Source organism: Vombatus ursinus, unplaced genomic scaffold, assembly GCF_900497805.2.
Source record: "Vombatus ursinus unplaced genomic scaffold, bare-nosed wombat genome assembly UNPS02014807.1, whole genome shotgun sequence".
In the NCBI taxonomy this organism is placed as follows: Eukaryota; Metazoa; Chordata; class Mammalia; order Diprotodontia; family Vombatidae; genus Vombatus; species Vombatus ursinus.
In genome coordinates this window covers 24,124,850-24,143,277 of record NW_020954585.1, presented here as the reverse complement: position 1 = coordinate 24,143,277, position 18,428 = coordinate 24,124,850, and the positions used below count along the sequence as shown (strand labels likewise).

The 18,428-nt window shown below is 41.0% G+C and overlaps 1 protein-coding gene across 4 annotated transcripts in view; it reads right to left on the bottom strand.

Annotated features, from left to right (window-relative positions):
• DRC3 (dynein regulatory complex subunit 3) overlaps positions 1 to 18,428 on the bottom strand; it is a 101,843-nt gene that overhangs the window by 39,485 nt on the left and 43,930 nt on the right. For all 4 annotated transcript variants that reach the window (XM_027875101.1, XM_027875104.1, XM_027875103.1 and 1 more), the window contains 2 exons: positions 18,103 to 18,215; positions 16,872 to 17,046 (listed from right to left, as the gene is read on the bottom strand). In XM_027875101.1, the coding sequence (XP_027730902.1) occupies positions 16,872 to 17,046; positions 18,103 to 18,215 (288 nt within the window). The remainder of the gene's footprint in view (positions 1 to 16,871; positions 17,047 to 18,102; positions 18,216 to 18,428) is intronic.

Here is an 18,428-nt window from a genome sequence, read left to right as displayed (position 1 = left end):
TGTGTGTGTGTGTGTGTGTGTGTGTGTGTGTGTGTGTGTGTGTGTAAGTGCCTTTAAGGTATTACATCAATATAATTTGTTTATACTCTTTTTAAAATCATTTTTAGTCATTGTTATTTCATTAGGAGCTATGTTTTTGAGCCTAAATCAACCTCTTGCTAAAGTAATACTGTAGCACACCACCCCACCAGAGGGCACAGAAGAGTTGCCGTTATCCCAATGGAATATGTGTTATATAACACATAACAGACCAAGTAGGCCTTGGGAACTATAAAATTTATTACTCCATTGGGTATAGTAGGGCCACCTTTCTCTAGGGTCAATGCCTCTCTAACCATCCCTTCCCAAAAGGCAACACAGGGAGAAGATACCAAAGGCAATAAGAATCATGCCTTAATACAGTATTTATAGTGATTTTTATATTAATATTAATTTTGTAATTGCTTTATTTGAAATGTTTCCCATTCTGGATCAAATAATGTTATACATGTATAACAAATATGCATAAAGCCTCTACACTGGTCTGCCAAGGCCCTGACTGGCAGCGAGGATGTTTGTACCTATTTATCAGCCGTGATAAGGGCAGGCAGCCAAGAGAGAACTGCAAAGAATGTAGAACACATTCAAGAGAACTAACTTAATAAGGGATGCCGACTGGACGTGTGATTTCATTGGCATAGGGTACTCATTGTCTTAGAGATTTAGTTAGAACACTGAGAGGTCAAGTAACTTGCCAAGCATTTTGAAGTCTACATACACGGCAGAGGCTGGACTTAAACCCAGGGTGTTGAGACCAGATCTCTGTCCACTAATCAAGCTTAACTCTCTCCCATGATGGTATGCCTCTATTTTTGTGATATTCCGTCCCCTTATTGGCATTAAATCTAACCTATTCCAGAAAACTGTTGAGGTGAGGGTGGGGGATAGCTACTCTCTGACTAATTAATTTCCACTGCTCCCCCAGCTGAAAGCAAGGGTCAGATAGGTGAGGTAATAAAGCATTAATATATTAATAAAATGTAATTACATATTAACAACAGGTGAAAAGATTTTCCTGTGCCTTTGCCTTTTATGAAATGTAAAGTTTTTCTTGATTCAACTGGATGGACAACTCAGTTGGCTGGATGAAGATTGGCCATACCCCCAGCAGACCCTTAAAAAGAAGAGTTCACCAGTTCTGCCATCAGTCTAGGTCAGAAGTAGCTTTGTGGAGTGTGATACTTGTGCCAAACCACCCCCACCATTACCCCCCTACACTCTAAACCCCCACCTCCCAGGAACAGAGGAAAAAAGGAGCTTCAAAGAGCTTGAACCCCGGCAGCAAAGAGCTATTCATGGATTCAATGGGGAACTAGCTCTGGAATTCTGGAGTTGAGCTATCCCCCAGAGTCCCACTAAGCAATACCTCCAGAAGAGGCATTGTATCTGGGAACAGTAGCATGATGACTCCATGAAGACAGAAGGGATGTAAAATACCAGAGGTATTGGTTCTATGTGTTCCTAACATTTATGCCTCACCACCAATATATTCCAAGTTTGTGCCTACTCTTCCCACTCATGCCGTGGGAGAATATGTTCCAGTTTCTGAAGGAAATGTTTGGCATCTAATATTCTTACTATGTCATCTTAGCAAATGCCTTTCCTCTCAGCTAATTGTATCTACCACTTTACCGTGAAGGGAAAGCTCACCAGTCATTTTGGAAGGGTAGATCCACAGAATATCCTTAAACCAGGGAGAAGGAGTCACCCTTCGGGAACCAAACCTTCCAGTGTGAGTGTGAGTTTGGGATGATATAACACTGTAACCTGAAATGTAAATTCTGAAGAATTTTTTCGTCTATCCAAAGTCTGTAGCTTGTTTTAGGTGGTAAAGTCCATCCCTCCCCCTCCCCCATCACTTTCTACTTAGAACCCTACAATGTACTCTTTTTATTTCTGTGGTTGTTTGTTTGTATCATCATCAATGTTTGGTTTGAAATGTGTCCCGAAAGGGATGTGGTATATTATCTAAGAAGGAGAGGCAGGCCTGGAAATGAGAAAGACAATAAATAAGCTAGAAGCTCTTAGGCACAAAAGATAGCCAAATGGATAGCCAAAGTGATTGTTATGTATTATGTTATAACTGTGAACCAATTTCAATATTAGTGTCGACTTGAAAATTTTTGTTTAGTTGCATCTGACTCTTTATGACTCCATTTGGGGTTTTCTTGGCAGACACTAGAGCAGTTTGCCATTTCCCTTCTCCAGTTCATTTTACAGATGAGGAAACAGAGGCAGACAGGGTTAAGTGACTTGCCTAGGGTCACACAGCTAGTAAGTGTCTGAAGCCAGATTTGAACTTAGGAAGATGAATCTTCCTGACTTCAAGTCTGGCACTCTATCTATTGCACCACTTAGCTATTGTAAACAGTGAAACTTGTGATGTGAAGGTAGAACCTTTTGGGGACTGTAAATGTGCTTCATTTATTGCCTGTGACCTCATTTTGATTCATGGCAAAGGTATTTATGCTGATAAATCGTCAACCGAACATGTGAGAGGAAAATATTAGCAAGCCACCTCCCAGAGTGCAAAGTGGGACATTTCCATTTTAAGCCAAGTCTTGGTGCATGCATTAGATTGCTGGGAACACAGGTCAATGAATATAGTCCTGAGACCCCTGACCCAATTTCTCAAAGTTCTACTTTTCCTTTTGAATGGGAAGGACTGTCACCTACTGGACGCCAGGCCTGGTTCTTATACCCACTGAAAAATGTGAAGGTTTCAATGCATAAATTGGCATTTCCAAAATAATCTTTGCCTTTCCTAGGGGTCAAACAGCCCTGGGAATTTTTGTTTCAGCATGCTTGTCAGAGGTCTGTCTAGAACTTTCAGACCCCAAACTTAACAGAACCAATTTCATGTTATTACCACAATGTTCAACTTTCCCTCTTATTATAATTTCTACTAATTATTACAGAAAATACCCCAAGTAACTTATGCATCTTAGTGTCACTATGTAACTGAGTCCATCATGATGGGGATCAAGGGTGTGGAAAAGCTTTTTTTGTAAGAACCAGCCCTTTCCCCATATTGACATCTGTATAAATGCCCAGATATGCTACATCATCGTGTTGTAAGCAAAGAAAATGGCAGGGAACTTAGGCTCATGAAGGGACTCAGAAGGCCCTTAAATCTTGTCCCGAGGCACTCATTCTGTTATTCTATCTGACTAACAAGGATAGCTGCTCAATTCACAACCTTTGTAGGTATTCAATAATCATCAAATTTGACAATATTTAAAGACTGCAGCAAGGGGGGACCAACAAATGCAATGTGTCCCATGATGTCTGGTCTCTGTGGTCCTGTACCCCTGTTCTTAAAGTCTGCAAGGATATGTTTACTATTTAGGATTTCTGTAACTGCAAGTGCCAGCCTTCTTCAGTAAGAGAAAATTGATATTGCTGGCTAGAGAAGGTATGTATGAACATATGTGTTTATGTTGCTGCATTGATATGCTGAAGTCTTAGAATCCCTGTGAAGCTCTTGCCCCAGCCCTTCCTAGGTCAACATTTATAAGCAGAATCTAATGAAGAAATCAAACTTTTTTGAACAAAGGCTACATAGAGCCCACCCACTAAGGCTGTTCCTTGGTAGTGGAAAACCTAGTTAGAGAGGAAAGAAAACTCCCTAGGATGTCTTGTTTGCCACTTACCTATGCAGTTTATTGCAGTTTCATTAATCAGCCTACATCTCTAAACTGCTGGGAAGATCTATTTCCAAACTAAGCTCAGGCCAAGTGAAGTCATTTTCTTTGTAGGCCCCTAGTTGCTATAGATTGAACAGATTTCTGCATCCTAGGAAGAGGTGAAAAGGATAAGCCTTATCATCCCATTCTTACCATCCTATTCAATCAAGAACTGCCCTAGAATCTCTGGGAGCTAGAAAATGGAAACAGCTCCAATCAGAGATGGGACCTTTCTGTAAAATAAGGGAACGCTTGTATAACCGGATATAGTTCCCAAGAGCTCACGTTCCCAATTCTGATTAACTACATGTGTGCTAGTTCAACCCAGGGATCACAAACGTCCTGGCTGCTTCCAGTCAACCCTGCACATGACTAAGTACTGAAGAACTCCTGTATTTTGAAGAAGCAACCCCTTTCTTGCCCACTGAGCAAGAAGAACGGATGACTCAGCGGATTCCTTCAAATGCAATGACTGTCTCTCTTCTTTCTTGGACTCTCCAGGTGGCAAGCAGCTCTTCCCATGCCAGCAGCAATAATGAATTGCTAAGCACTTGGTATCTAAAGCCCATGGCAGCAAGGCCACGCTTTTACACATCCCTAGGCCACTCACCAACAGCGACTTTTCCAAACTTTTCCATCCCTCCTCAAACCTCCTACGGTTCCCCTCCCCACCTTCTCAGCTGACAACTTTGCTTCATAATTCACTGAGAAACTTGAGGTCATTAATACATGGCCCCTTCTCTTCTCCTCCTCTTCATCTCACATTACTCAGGTGCCTTCGGCCACGTTTTTCCCACCTTCTCCCTTGTCTCACATGAAGAGGTGGCCCTTCTCTTTGCTAAGGCAAACCCCTCCTCATGCCTAAGTGATCCCATTCCAACTATCTTCTCTAGCAGACTGCCTCCTTTATCAATCTACTCTCTCAGTTACCTTCAATCTCTCCCTGCCTACTAGCTCATTTCCTGCTGCCCACAAACACATCCATATCTCCCCCACCTGTAAAAACCCCTCAGTGGATTCATCTCTCTCTGCGAGCTATGATCATAGGCTATATCTCTTCTCCCTTTTTTAGGGGCAGCTAGGTGGCACTGTGGATAGAGTGCCACACTTGGAGTCAGGAAGATGTGAATTCAAATTCAGTCTCAGACATGTACTATCTGTATCCTGAGCAAGTAGTCACTTAACCTCAATTTGCCTCAGTTTCCTCATCTGTAAAATGGGGCACCTAACTCCCAGGGTGGTTGTGAGGATCAAAGAAGATAATAATTGTAAAATACTTAGCATAGTGCCCAATACATAGCAGATGCTACATAAATGTTAGTTATTAATATTTTCTGACCAACCTCCTTGAAAAGGCTGTCTACAATCAATGCTTCCACTTTCTTCTCATTCCTTTCTTAACTCTCTGCATCCTGGCTTCAGACCTCATCATTTAACTGAAACTGCTCTCTCCAAAGTTACTAATGCTGTCTTAATTGTCCAGTCTAATGGTGTTTTCTCAATCGTCACCTTTCTTGAGCTCTTTGCAGCCTCTGACAATGTCCACTGCTTTCTTCTCCTTTCCTTTCTCTTCTCTACAGGTTTTCATGACACTGCTCTCTCCTGATTCTCCTTCTGCGTGTCTGACCACTCCTCTGTCTCCTTTACTGGATCTTTATCTACATCACCCCTGGTAACCATGAATATCCCACCCCCCCAGGGCTCTGTTCTGAGCCCTTTTCTCCTTCTCCACTATTGTACCTGGTGATTTCATTATCTTCCATGGATTTAACTGTCACCTCTGTACAGGTCACTCTCAGATTTGTTTGATTAGCCCTGACCTCTCTCCTGATCTGTGGTCTCAAGTTGCCAGCCACCCATTTGACGTTTCAAACTGGATATTGTTACATTAAAAAAAAATAGCATCACTGACTCCCTTTTGCCCTTATCCACTATTTTGTGAAATTAAGTTTCAACTTCTTGCAAGTCACCTGATTTTGGAGAAGTCACAAGATTACTTCCCCTCCCAACGTGAGTTGTCACTTGACTTAAGGAATGTCACAAAACTACCCCTCTTCAAGACGGCGGGGTAAAAGCAGTGACTTGCTTGAGCTCTCCCCCAAACCCCTCCAAATACCTGTAAAAATGGCTCTAAACAAATTCTAGAGCGGCGGAACCCACAAAAAGACAGAGTGAAACAAATTTCCAGCCCAAGACAGCCTGGATGGTTGAGTAGAAAGGTATATCACAACAGGCTAGGAGAGAAACACAGTTCAGCATGGGCGTGCACACAAAACAGGCCTCAGCAAATCTGGAGCAGGCCGCACTGAATCACAGGCAGCTGTGGTAGTTTCCAGATTTCTCAACCTACAAATGCCAAAGACAACTTAGAAGGTCAGTAGGAAAAGTCTGTGACTGCATTGAGAAAGAAGCTTGGCCCTAGCCCTAGTCCCAGTGCAACCCCGGGGTGGTGGCTACTTCTGGAGTTCTCAGCCCACAGACTAAGGGGGAATCGAGTGGCTGATCAGAGGGGGATTGCGGGGATATCTTTTCTGGTGCTGACGCAGGATTCTCTTGCTTTGCCTGTGCTTAGATCTGGGTCATAGTTCTGGGTGGCAGTCCTGGAGTGAGGAGGAGTGCTGGCACGGTGGAGCTTGTGGTGGCGGTGGACAGAGAATCCTCCTCACAGTTCCAAGGCAGGAAAGAGTGCTTGTGGTCACTCACAGACCAGAGCACAGACCAGGAAAGAAGTAAACACCTTGCCCCTTATCATACCACCTTGGAAGAATGGAAAATTTACAGGTCCCTAGAAGTATCTCTGAAAACAGCTGCACAAAACCCCTGAAGCTTGGGACAGTACACTCTCCACACTGGAAGCTGACTCCCTACCTTAACATAGAGTTTAAAACTCAAGTAATTGGCTGGGATCATGAGCAAACTGCATAAAAAACATCAGACCATAGAATCTTTCTTTGGTGACAAAGAATATCAAAACATATAACCAGAAGAAGACAACAAAGTCAAAGCTCCTACATCCAAAGCCTCCAAGAAAAATATTAATCAGTCCTAGGCCATGGAAGAGCTCAAAAAGGATTTTGAGAAGCAAGTAAGAGAAGTAGAGAAAAAACTGGGAAGAGAAATGAGAGTGATGCAAGAAAATCATGAAAAACTAGTCAACAGCTTGCTAGAGACCCAAAAAAATACTGAAGAAAATAACACTTTAAAAAACAGCCTAACCCAAACAGGCAAAAGAGGTCCAAAAAGCCAATGAGGAGAAGAATGCCTTAAAAAGCAAAATTGGCCAAATGGAAAAGGAAGTCCAAAAGCTCACTGAAGAAAATACTTCCTTAAAAATCAGAATGGAGCAATTGGAAGTTAGTGACTTTATGAGAAATCAAGACATTGTCAACCAAAAGAATGAAAAAATAGAAGACAGTGTGAAATATCTCACTGGAAAAACAACTGACCTGGAAAATAAAAAATTATTGGACTATCTGAAAGCCATGATCAAAAAAAGAGCTTACACATCATGTTTGAAGAAATTATCAAGGAAAACTGCCCTGATATTCTAGAACCAGAGAGTAAAATAGAAATGGAAAGAATGTACTGATCACCTCCTGAAAGAGATCCCCAAAGGAAAACTCCTAGGAATATTGTAGCCAAATTCCAGAGTTCTCAGGTCAAGAAGAAAATATTGCAAGCAGCCAGAAAGAAACAATTCAAGTATTGTCAAAACTCAATCAGGATAACACAGGATTTAGCAGCTTCTACATTAAGGGACCCTGCAGCGTTTGGAATGTGATACTCTGGAGGGCAAAGGAGATAGGAATACAACCAAGAGTCACCTACCCAGCAAAACTGAGCACAATCCTTCAGGTGAAAAAAATGGACATTCAGTGAAATAGAGTACTTTCAAGCATTCTTGATGAAAAGACCAGAGCTAAAGAGAAAATTTGACTTTCAAATACAAAACTCAAGAGAAGCATGAAGAGGTAAACAGGAAAGAGAAATCATAAGGGGCTTATTAGGATTGAACTGTTTACATTCTTATATGGAAAGATGATATTTGTAACTCATGAGATCTTTGTCAGTATTAGCGTAGTTGGAGGAAAAAAATTTATATGTATAGGAAGATTGATAGAGGGAACAGGGTGAGTTAAAGATGAATTGGTGATATCTGGAGAATAAAATTAAGGGGTGAGAGAGGATTATACTGGGAGAAGGAGAAAGGGAGAGGTAGAATGGGGTAAATTATCTCACATAAAACAGACAAAAAAGGCTTTTACAATGAAGGGGAAGTGGGGGAAGGTGAAGGGGAATGAGTGAATCTTATTCTCATCAGATTTGGGCTTAAGGAAGGAATAACATACACACAATTGGGTAAGGAAAGCTATCTTACCCTACAGGAAAATAGGGGTGAAGGGGATAAGAGCGGGGGGGATAATAGAGGGGATGGCAAATTGGGGGAAGGGGTAATCAGAAGCAAACACTTCTGAGGAGGGACAGGGTCAAAAGAGAGAATAGAATAAACAGGGGGCTGGATAGGATGAAGGGAAATATAGTTAGTTTTCCACAGCATGACTATTATGGAAGTGTTTTGCATGACTACACACATATAACCTGTATCGAATTGCTTGCCTTCTCAATGAGGGTGGGTGGGGAGGGAGGAAGGGAGAAAAACTGGAACCCAAAGTTTTAAAAACAGATGTTAAAAAATTGCTTTAAAAAATTGTTTTCACATGCAACTGGGAAATAAGATATACAGGCAATGGAGTACAGAAATCTATCCTTCCCTATAGGAAAATAGAAGAGGAAGGGGATAAAAGAAGGGGGGAAGAGACAGAAGGGAGGGCAGATTAGGGGAAAGGGTATTCAGAATGCATGCTGTCTTTGGGTTGAGGGAGGGACAAGATGTGGAGAAAATCTGGAATTCAAAATCTTGTGGATGTGAATGTTGAAAACTAAAAATAAACAAATTAATGAATCTTAAAAAAAAAAAAAACTTAAAAAAACTACCCTCTTCCTCTCTCCTCAGTGTCTCCCAAGCCTCTCCACTAATAAGAGACCAGGTGTCTCAATCCCTATAATGCTTTCTCCCTCTGTTTTTCACTCCCTCTAAATTTATATTAACTGGGTAGAAACCAATGGTCAGTGTCCTTGGCTGCCAAGAGCCTTGGACCCAATCTGTTTTTCCAATTTGTTAAATAAATCATCCGCCTGGACAAATCTCAGTTTCTTTATTCCACTATAATAATATCCTATAGACATCTTAAACTCAGCATGTATAAAACTGAACTCCTCTTCCCCCAAAACAGTCCCCTCTTCCTAACTTTCCTAGTATTGTCGAGGGCACTACCATTTCCCCAGCTACCTAGGCTCATAACCTAGGGGCCATCTTCAATTCCTCACTTTCTCACCTCCAATATTCAGTCAGCTGCCAGTTATTTCTACCTTTGTAACATCTCTTGTACATGTTCCCTTGCTGCCACCCTGGTGCTGATAGTCATCACTTCAAAACTGGACTATTGCAACAGCCTTCTGGTTTCTCTCCACTCCAGTCTATCTTTCATTCAGCTATCAAACAGATCTTCGTAAAAGCACAGATCTGACCACGTTGCCCCATTCCCTATTCCCCATTCAATAAACTTCAGTAGTTCCCTATTCCCTCCAGGATAAAATAAAAAGCCTCTGTCTGGCTTTTAAAACCCTCTCTAGGCTTATCACACTTTACACCCCACCCCCATACTTTGTGATGTAGTGACTGGCCCCTTTGACGTTTCTCATACTAAACACTATCATCTCCCAACTCCAGGCATTCTTTTTGCCCTCTCATCATCCCTGCCTCCTAGTCTCTGCTGTAGTGCTCCCTTCTACAAGAAGCCCTTCTCATTTCCCCATTAATGTTAGTGTTTTCTCTCTGCTGATTATCTCCAATTTATCCTCTATATGTTTTGATTATACATCATTGTTTGCATGCTGTCTCACCTATGAAGCTGTATGTTCCTTGAGAGCAGGGATTGTCTTTTTCCTTTCTTTGTCTCCCCCAGAGCTTGACACAGTACCTGCAGTGGCACATGGAAAGTGTGCCATCAATGACTGACTGGTAAGCCTGAATCTGGCTTTGTACTGCCTGGCTCTTCTGTTTGTCCTTTCTAGGTCTTAAAAGAACAAGTATTGATTCCCTAGAAGATGTATCCAGGCTTGGAGGCCACCTTGTGAGTTCAAGTGGTTCGGTAGTCCTGGGGCCACTGAAGAGGAGTCCCTGACAACTACTTTAGCACTCCTGGAACAGGGAAGCCCAAACCTTGGCTTCATCTTGCCAGAAGACATCTCCTGTGAGGGGGACAGCTGAGGTGAAATGTAAAATGCCTACACAGTAGGTCTATAAAATGCCTTATATTTAGATGAGGTTTAAGTACCAACACCTAGGAAGTATATTGGAAGTTATTACTTCTCATTGTTTAAGTTTGCTTCTGTCACAAGGGTACTTCTGAGTGTTTTCTGTTTAGCATTTTTTATGTGTAGGAAAGAAATACTTTTCTGATATATGATTCAGATTGTACATTGACTGCCTTTCTACTCCCCTCTTTTGGGGAAAACTAAACATGAGATAAAAACTAAGTTTTAAATAAATCATTCCGGGGTGGGGGGCCAGAGCATGGTAAGAGTTTTATAAATCAGAGTGTATGAAAAGGGAGCCTAAACTTTCTCATTAAAGGCCAGGTTTCCTTAGGACTGAATCTGGTCCGGAACACACTTAGGGGCCCTTTGCTCTGGAACTGAAGTAGCTTAATTGACTTGTCCAGAGTCACACAGCTAATACTCAGGTCTTTCTGACTTTAAAGTCCTATACTACCTTATCCCTTGCAAACTGCAAAGGTAATCCTGACTCATTTGGGAAAAGGGGCAGAACCCTAAAGCAAAGTGCTCCTTCTGAATCAGGATTCAGATAGCTGAAACGATAACAGTTTCAACATTGAGCTAAAAGTTCTATAGGGCCAGGCCATTTCTACCAGCCAGGGCCTGAGAAAAGGAGGAGACTTCGAGTCTGTCTGGTAAGGTAACCTCCAGGAACAGAGAAAGTGAGAAGAAACGAGGAAAGAGCAAAGCAGGACAGAGTCCAGGTTATGGTTCTTCACCTGAAATCAACGTATAACACAGGAGAGAGGACAATGAGTGTGAAATTCCAAGAAAGGAATAGGTGAAGAGAAAAAATTATTTAGCCAAAGGAGGCGCAGAATATGTGAGAAATTCAATAGGGTTGGAATGAATTCAGAGGACCACAAACACAGCAGAGTGCTACCTTGTATGCCCTGACTGTTAAGAATCATTTATTTTTCAAGGTAGCCTTCAAAGTGCTTGATACATGAATTGGAAATTGAGGGGATGCCCATCAATTGGGGAATGGCTAAACAAGTTGTGGTATATGAATGTAATGGAACAGTATTGTGCTATAAGAAACAACAAACAGGCAGATTTCAGAAAAACCTGGAAAGACTTATATGCATTAATGTAAAATGAAGTGAGCAGAACCAAGAGAATGTTGTACACACTATCAACAACATTGTGTGATAATCAACTGTGATTGACTTAGCTCTTCTCAGCAATACAGTGATGCAAGACAATTCGAAAGGACTCATCATGGAAAATGCTATCCACATCCTGAGAAAGAATGGTTTTTTGTGTTTTTTTTTCCATTTGCTCTGTTTCTTCTTTCACCAACATGACTAATATGGAAATATGTTTTACATGATTGTACATATATAACATATCAAATTGCTTACTGTCTTAGGAAGGAGAAAATGGGAACTCAAAATTCTATATAAAAATGAATGTTTAAAATTGTCTTTTCATTATAAAAAGTAAAATACTATTTAAAAGGAAAAAAGTGCTTGCCACTATGAACTTAGGCTGAGACAGAATCAAAGGAGCTCAGAAAGAGTGCTCGGCCTGGGCCTGGGGATGGCAAAAAGATGAACTAACAAAAAAGGACTATCTACAGGAATAAAAGATAGATGAGGAATAAGCCAACTGGAAGGGTGAATGGGGACTGAATAGAAAACTGTTTAATACCTTTAAGCTATACTAAGGCATTGGAATATTATGATTACACATCTGAGTTGTTACATTTCAAAAATCCCCAAAATCCCTCTTTCAGACTGAAACCTCTTATCATTCCATCTCTCCATTTATCTTAACCTTCCAAAACCCTGTCTTCATACTCATGGAGTTATCCATTCTCCCAGGTTATCTAACCCCTGCTCTAAATGAACTATCCTCCCTTCCCAGTCTTAAACCTACAGTTGACTAGTTTTCTTGCCTCTTTTCTCTCCTGAAGCTTACTCCTTGTCAAACCTCAATCCTGGATTACTGCTACCATCTTCCTTCTCTGCTCCTGAAGAAAATCATGTAACCAAGTCCACAGAGTCTACCATAAATTTCTTATCTGATTTCAACTGAGCCCTCACCTCAACAAGACAATCCTTTTACTCATCCCTAATTAATTCTCTGTCCACTTCCCAAAGGGGCCATTCCAAGCCTTACACATGATTTCTACTCCCTTTGTGAGACAAATGTCAGATGAAAACATTGCCTCATACTTTACTGAGAAAATAGAGATATTCACCATGAGTAGCCTGTTCTCTCCCGTACATCTCAAAACCCTTGCAAGATCCCCCATCTTCTCTTCCTTGACTCCAGTATCTTCTTGCCAAGACCAACTCCTCTACAAGGGTTCTTGATCTCATCCCCTCCTGTCCTCCCTAGCAAATTGTCCCTCTCCCCCCAGTCGTGCCTCTTTTCAAATCTTCAATCTATATCTACTGTTTCCTTTCCTACTATGTGCAAATACGTTTATGGGTCACCCAGTCTGAAAAAAAAAACCCTCATTAGAAACTATCAACCAGGGCAGCTCAATGGCACAGTGAATAGAGAACCAGCCCTGGAGTCGGGAGGACCTGAGTTCAAATTTGGCCTCAGACACTTGACACACACTAGCTATGTGACCCTGGGTAAGTCACTTAACCCCAGCTGCCTCACCAAAAAAAAAAAAAAAAGAAACTATCAACCCCTCAAATTATCATCCCATATCTCTTCCTTTCAAAGCCATTCCCTATCAACCACTTGTTAGTCTGGCTTCTGATTTCATCATTCAACTGAAAATGCTCTCTCCAAAGTTACTAATAATCTTTAACCTGACTTTAGGTCAGAAAGACTTGGGGGGGGGGCTAACTACTAGACATATGAACCTTGACTTCCAAGCTTCATTTGGAAAAAGGAGTTATGGATAAGAATATGCCTGAAGGGACTTGAAAACATAATCAGCTGATTAGTTAAGCAGGGAGAGACTATTAGAGGATCTGGACTAATCCTGGTACAGTACTATGGGAGGGCCAGCACCAAGGATCCATGATTCTGAAGTGATAAAAGCTCGCCCAAGAGATGGGATGGAACCAGGATACCCTTTTTGTTCATTCATTTTCAGTAATGTCCAACCCTTTATGACCCCATTTGGGGTTTTCTCAGCAAAGATACTGGAGTCATTTGCCATTTCTTCTCTAGCTCATTTTACAAATGAGGAAACTGAGGCAAACAGGGTTAAGTGACTTGCCCAGGGTCACACAGCTAGTAAGCCTCTGAGGCCAGATTTGAACTCCAGAAGATGAGTCTTCTTGACTTCAGGCCTGGCAGTCTATTCCCTACTCCACCTAGCTGCCCAGAGTACCCTACTACCCCCTAAAAGAGACACTTTTCCCCCCTTCTGGTTAGCAAGAAGTGGGGTTCCTTATCTATTACTTTTAATTTAGATCTCATTTACCTACTATAAAACCCTGTCAGCAAATAGAAATGTTAAACTGTGTGTATTTAATTCAAGGCTTTCAGACTGAGAGAAAGCAACATTGGCCTCCTTACTGTTCTTCACATAAGACACTCCATCTCCCTGTGGGCAATTTTTATGGCTGTCCCTAATGCCTAAAATTCTCTCTTTCCTCATCTCCATTTCCTGGACTCCCTGGCTGTCTTCACTTCTCAAATAAAATCTCACCTTCTACAAGAAGCCTGTCCTAATCCCCTTAATTCTAGTACCTTCCCTCTGTGATTATCTCCCATTTATCCTTTACATACCTTGTTTGTATATGTTCATATGTTTACAAGTCTTCTCCCCCTGGAGTGTTAACACTGATTAGAACCAACTCCAGATTACTGGCAGGATACTGCAAACAAGCTGGGGCCCAATACCTTCATACTTCAACTACTGGGACAACTTGTGCTGAAGTCCACATGAGGTTAGAGATGAGTAAGAGCCATTAATATCAGTAGAGTACCAGCCTCCCAAACTTACAAGTGGATCCCAAGTAACTATTTTGTTGATTTCTCCAGTACCAGAAGAATGGAGTGAGTAAATGATGCAAAAGTTCACCAAGAAGATAAGCATGGTCTCGGTATGAGTGGGAAGTGGAATGTGCCCAAGGAGCGAATCACAGGATTCAACTCACCTACTCCCTGTCTAGGAACAGTCTAGGAAGTTTCTTTTTATCTATGGTGGAAGATCTCAGAAACTACCTTAAAGAACAATTAGTCATGTGATCCTGGGCAAGTCACTTAACCCCAACTGTCTCATTAAAAAAAAAAAAGAATAGTTAGTCAACAGCATCATCATGGATCACAGAAGCTCATATCTATCATCCATAGTGGTGGTATGGAAGGTCAATGGAGACATAAATGTATAGCCTACTAGATGTTGAGCAAAACAACCAAAGTACACTATGCCAAGAGCGCAAGATATCCTGGACTGTCTTTTAGTCAGCCAGTGGCTTTTAGTGTTGGACTTACACAGTGGCTACTACCAGACATCTATGCAGAGGGAAACAAAGATTCCTTTCATCTGTCCAGTTGGATTTCCAGTTTAAGTAGATGCTTCCAGGCATCACATGTTCACCTGCCATGTTCTAGTGACTGAAGGAGAAAGGATTTGGACATAGGTACTACCTGAAAGTGTTGATGTGCCGTGATAACCTTATTTTCCCTAGGAAGACACTAGAAGAACATGAGGAGAAACTAATGAAAATCTAGGATTGGCTAGAGGAAAATGCTGTACTATTCCTTGCTGAGGACATTGAGGGATACCACTACATTGATGACATAACAATAACTAGGTCAGATGAGGCCCTGGAGGCAGAGGCACTAGATTGGATGGGGGTTCATATGAGGGACAAAGGGTGGGAAATCAACCCTAATAAAATCCAGAGTCCAGCATGAAGAGTCAAGTTTTGGGGAACACACTAGGTGGAAAGCCCATGTTTTTGGAGATTTCTGCTCATTAAAGGCCAGGCTAAGTGGAACCTTAGGCAGGCTCCAAGGAGTGGCCAGAATAAATGACCATTAGGCTTCTGGATTTGCAAGTTCTCTAAAACTGCCACTCAATGTGCTTCTTTTAAAAAATCCTACTCAGTAAACCTGAACGGCTCCCTATTGCCTCTAGGATCAAATATTGAGTTCCTCTGAGCTTTTAAAATATTTTAAGATATGCGCAACCTACCTTTCTAATTCCCTGAATGCTAAAGCACAAACAAACGGACCTGACTGCTGTTCTTCACACAAAATATCCCAGATCCTGCCTCCATGCCTTTGCAGCGCCTGTCCCCTACGCCTGAAATGCACTCCCACCTCAAGTCGACCTCTTCAAACCCCTTTTATCCTTTTAAATTCTGCTGAATTGACACCTTCTACATGTAGCCTTTCCTGCTCCCCCAGCCGCTAGTGCTGCTCTCCTCAATTTAACTTCTATTTATTTTGTACAAACTTATTTACATCAATGTTGCTTCCCCACATAGAACGGAATGTCCTTGGGGGTAAGATCTGTTTCCTTTCGGTCTTTGTATCTCCCATTGCATAGCACAGTTCCTACCACACAGCAGACACTTAATAATTGTGTGATGATTGACTGTAATTAGAATTTGTCTGTCCTCCAAGTGCTGATGCGGAGGCAGCGGCAGCATGTCATAATGTCGAGAATGCTAGGTTAGGAGTCACGGAGCCTAGGTTCTAATTCTGCCTTTGCTAAGTCTCTCTCCACACTAACTGTGTGACCCTAAACAAGTCACTCTTTAAGCTTTGTATTTCCTCATCTACAAATTGGGAATAACACCTTATCCTTGCCTGCCTCACAGGACTGTTGTGAGGATCAAATGAGAAAATCATCATCAGCTGTACAGTAGCAGGCTACTACCATGAACAGAATGGGAGGCACCAGAAATAGGACAAGTAAGAAGACTTCCTAGGGGATGGTGTTAAGAGGAGAACTGCCCCCAAGAAAAGGCAATGAAAATAAACCAAGGAGCATTCTGTTTAAAAACAGACCTTGGAGTGGACCTAGCTGGGATAAGAGCTTGGTGAGGCTTAAAAATCGTGCCCCACGTGCATGTGCCCCATGCAAGACATGGCTTTTCTCGGTCACTAGAATGTGAGCTCCTTGAGAGAGGGGACAATCTTACTTTCCTGTTTGCATCCCCATTACTTAACACAGTACTCTATACATGGTAAGAACTTAAAAAACACTATATTCATCCATTCATCCATAAGGTTTGAGCACTCACTATAACACATGGGACTTGACTTCTCATAAAATAAATACCTACATGTCATTGAGAAGAAAACCTTTGGCATTAAAAATTGGGCCATTTGCTTTAAAAAATAATGTTCAAAAGTTCTCTGTGTCTCTCATGTGCCATCCTTCTTCCTCCCGGGACACACAGGATTTTGTCCCAAGTGGCTATTTACCTTACATATCCCTAGTCCCAGTTCTCTCTGAGAGTGACTATTCCACCATGAGGAGGCTCTATCTATAAGTAATAATAACTGCTCACGTTTACATAGATCTTGGAGACTTAAAAGACCTTCCTCACAACAATGCTCTGACATAGATAAAACAAATCTTAGTACAATTATCCCCACTTTTACAGATTGGAAAAAAAACACCAAGACTCATAGAGGTTATCACTTGTCAATGGTTGTATGGTTATTAAATATCTTGGCTAATCCCTAATCCACATCTTCTAGTTTCAGGTCCAATGTTCTCCCCATGACATCGTGCTAACTTCATCTATATATCTAACTCATAAAGTGTTACATCAATCACTTCAATACATATGAGTTGTAATTAATTACCTCAGAATGTATCTTTTCAAAATCATCGATTGTTTTCAAGCCTTGTGCTCGATTGTCTTGAAGGGCCTCTTCAAGACATTCATAGAAGAGGGCAACTTCTGCTTTTCTCTTTTCTTGCTGTATCAAGCCATAGTCAAACAGGCTCTGGCAAACTGCAATGAATTTGGTTTTGTATGTGAATTTAAAGTTAAGGAACCTCGCATTAACCTCAGAATCCTCTTTAAAAGAGGATTATTAAAATATATAATTATATATTTTATTATATATTGTATTATTATATATTATATTTATTATTTATATTGCATATTATATAATTCTATAAAATATATAATTATATATAATCAGATATTTTATGAATTTCGGTTCCAGTGCCTTGAAATGATTTTATATGGCTTTATTTTAAGGGGAAGGACAGGATGTGGAGACCTGGAAGTATTGTAAGAAGTTATTTCACTGGCAAGTATGTAATTCATAAGTCTTTTTCTATTGCTGATTAATTTGATTCCACTATATTTGTGTGAATACATCAAGGAATACACTATGTTAAGCTTACACTGGACTAAAATTTACATGGCTATTGGTAAAAATGCAGAAACAATAAAGCATTTTATTGCTCTCCTTGATGTATAAACCAAGGATCAGAAAAATGAGGACCAGGCAGGTGTTTATGCACCTCCCATCATTATCTTTCTGAGAAATATTGATCTGATCCAACCTTCCACATCCTGTAGACATCCTTTCTATAACATCCCCTATAGGTGGTCTTCTTTGCTCTGCTTGAACACTTCCATCAGATTCAGGTAGATAGCTGGGTATTCTCAGAGTCAGGAAGTTAAATTTTTATGTCCCACCCCTGAAATCCTTTCTAAGTCTAACCTTCTGTTTGTCAGTTAAGTAACTTGTTCTTATTTCCACCATGAAAAGGAAAATAATTGATTACTTTTCTACTTGTGCTAAACTTGTCTTCTGTTTGCAAATGATAAGCACACGCATTCAAGCTGGTATTTTTCCATGACTGCGTATGTAAACACACTTGTGAAAACTGCCTTGACTAATCTAGTAGAGACGTGCAGCTTTGCACCAATATTAAATTTGAGAACCCCAAAAGTTTGCCAAAGCTCCATCCACCGAAGTTAGACAATATGAATAGTGATTTTCAGCAAAATGAAGCCTTGAAGATTTGTGTGTGTTTATTTGTTAGTATTTTTTTTTTAAAGCAGAAAAAGGATATGTCTCCAGTAGTTCTGGAACTCCTGGTAAATAAGCTAGCTTGGCAGCCTCAACATCCTCTAAATAAAGGCTGTCAAACAGATAAGGACCATTCAGGTATTCAACGTAAGCAGCCTGTGAAGGAAAACATGGCAACCAAGAGTGATTCCAAGTTCCCATTCCATAACTACCCTGAGTTAATCCTAGTGGGCAAGCTGACTAAACAGAAAGGGGGTGGGAATGCTCCTGTCAGGAGCTCCATGAGACTATGCAAATACACAAGGACTTCTATTCTCAACTAAGAAAACAAATTTCATGGATCCCATTTTTTTTTTTTCACTTAATGTG